At 43.4% G+C, this 2,425-nt stretch overlaps 1 protein-coding gene across 1 annotated transcript in view; it reads left to right on the top strand.

Annotated features, from left to right (window-relative positions):
- SEC61A2 (Sec61 alpha 2 subunit (S. cerevisiae)) overlaps positions 1-2,107 on the top strand; it is a gene marked incomplete at its 5' end in the record, with an annotated part of 14,537 nt that extends 12,430 nt beyond the window's left edge. Inside the window, 4 exons of the mRNA XM_009078440.1 lie at positions 10-207; positions 427-618; positions 736-812; positions 1,726-2,107. Coding sequence (XP_009076688.1) covers positions 10-207; positions 427-618; positions 736-812; positions 1,726-1,912 — 654 coding nt within the window. The remainder of the gene's footprint in view (positions 1-9; positions 208-426; positions 619-735; positions 813-1,725) is intronic.
- Positions 2,108-2,425: the final 318 nt, after the last annotated feature.

Genomic DNA, 2,425 nt, shown 5'->3' with positions numbered 1-2,425 from the left:
TTTCCCTAGGGATTCCGAGTGGATTTACCGATCAAGTCTGCACGGTACCGTGGGCAGTACAGCAGCTACCCAATCAAACTCTTTTATACCTCCAACATTCCCATCATCCTGCAGTCTGCCTTAGTTTCCAACCTCTACGTCATTTCCCAGATGTTGTCTGTTCGTTTTAGTGGCAACTTCTTGGTGAACTTGCTAGGGCAGTGGGCAGTAAGTGTTTTATCACGTTTAACTGCATGAAGTTATTTGTGTATATTACTGCACTGTGAGACTTTGGTATTTAACCAGGAGGAGACTGGAATTCTGACTTTGTAACAGTTGTCTCTGAAAGCTGTTTTAAACATCCCAGGGGAATTCCTCTGTAAGTACCGAATAGGAATGTGGGAGGTGTGTGAGAGGTAACTAATTGTCTTTTCCTTCCCCTCTCAGGATGTCAGTGGTGGTGGCCCTGCTCGCTCTTACCCTGTTGGTGGCCTGTGCTACTACTTGTCCCCTCCAGAATCCATGGGTGCAATATTTGAGGATCCTGTCCATGTAATAGTTTATATAATATTTATGTTGGGATCCTGTGCATTCTTCTCCAAGACTTGGATCGAGGTCTCTGGCTCTTCAGCTAAAGATGTAGGTGTTCTGCCCAAGTGATTTCAGACAGTGCCTCTGGTTCAGAGCTACTGACTGATCAGTTGTTATCCTCACCCTGTGAAATGCAGCAGTTTGGTAAAATGATGTGTTTTGCAGGTTGCCAAGCAACTCAAAGAGCAGCAAATGGTGATGAGAGGCCACAGGGATACTTCAATGGTTCATGAGCTTAACAGGTAAGGAAAGGCTGATGTCCAGCTCAGAGTGCTGGGGAAGTGTCAGCTAGACCATGTGTTCTTGGAAAAATCTGAGACCTGTTTCCACTACAAATGGGAAGATTCTTCCCATTCTTCTGTCCCCTTTCCTAGTTACACACAAGATGTTACAGCAGTAGGTTAGAGATTAACCTGTAGTGTCTTTATTTTTACGTGACATAATGAGGAAATTTGAGTTGAATCTCTTCTGTGTTTGTAAATAAAGATACCTTGATTTTTACAGAGGTTAAATTTACCATTACTGCCCTAGGACAGCACTACCAAAGCTGTACTTTACACAGTGTGTAAAACCTGCAGAGCTCTACTGAAAGGTATCTTGATTCATAGGCATTTAAGCCAAAGCAGTTACTCTCAGTCCTCTGGAGGTAACACGGCACACATACATGAAAAGTTGTTAAAATAATGAATTGAGAAGCTTTGCCAGTGCAGGATTATTGACACAGCTTTCCCAGCAGTGAACATTTACTTTAGTTTCTGCTTTGTGCAAGGATGGAAGGCAGTAAAGAGCTCATGGCAGGGCTGCATTTGCAACACTAAATTTACTGCTCAGTATTCAGAGAATCACAGAATGGTTTGGGTTGGAAGGGACCTTCATTTAGTTCCAACCTCCTGTGATGGACAGGATGGTACTCAGTACACCACATTGCTCAGGGCCACATCCAACCTGACCTTGAATATTTCCAGGGATGAAACAGCCACAGCTTCTGTGGGCAACCTGTGCCAGTGCCTCACCACCCTCACAGGGAAGAACTTCCTAACATCTAATCTAAACCGTCATTTTATTCCAGTTGGTTGTTTTCACAGTATTGGTGGAATCCTTGGATGACAATCCATGGTTACAAATCCCTTTCTCTCTCATTTTCCCTTGGCACAGGTACATCCCCACGGCGGCTGCGTTCGGGGGTCTGTGCATTGGTGCCCTGTCGGTCCTGGCTGACTTCCTGGGAGCCATTGGCTCTGGCACTGGCATTCTGCTTGCAGTCACTATTATTTATCAGTACTTTGAAATATTTGTAAAAGAGCAGGCTGAAGTTGGAGGAGTAGGTGCATTATTTTTCTAGATGTCCAAATATTCCCTGGTTTGTGTGAAAGGGAAGATTCCTTGACAACACGCGTCATTTAGTCCGATAATGCTCTTTTCTTTTTACTCGTCTTCAAGTGCTACATGTCCCATTACTGTAATGGGCACTGAGCAATGCCTGTGTGCAGCATTAGTACCAGCTGCCTTAAGAATAAAGTTTACATTATCTTGTTTAAGTATTATCTAGTGTTGCCTGTAATGCTGGAAACAATTCATCTACCTTGCTGTTCAGACACTACAGTGAGATGGTCAGACGTATCAGTTCGAGAGTGGTAAATGTCTTTGCACACAGCAGTAAAATGTTACATTGATTTCCCTGCCCTTATAGGAGAAAAAAAGATCTGAGTTCAGATTGCCACGTGCTGGCAATTCCTGACAAAATTTATTTATATTTTACATTAATTTTTTTATACTTTTTTAACCTGCATTTCCCCATCGTTGAACTCAGCACTCCTTATTCCTTTGCGGTGTCTCCACCCAGGCACCTCTCTCT

This window comes from Acanthisitta chloris, unplaced genomic scaffold, assembly GCF_000695815.1.
Source record: "Acanthisitta chloris isolate BGI_N310 unplaced genomic scaffold, ASM69581v1 scaffold17077, whole genome shotgun sequence".
Taxonomy (NCBI): Eukaryota; Metazoa; Chordata; class Aves; order Passeriformes; family Acanthisittidae; genus Acanthisitta; species Acanthisitta chloris.
The sequence above is the reverse complement of the archived record's forward strand: the minus strand, read 5'-3'. Positions and strand labels throughout refer to the sequence as shown.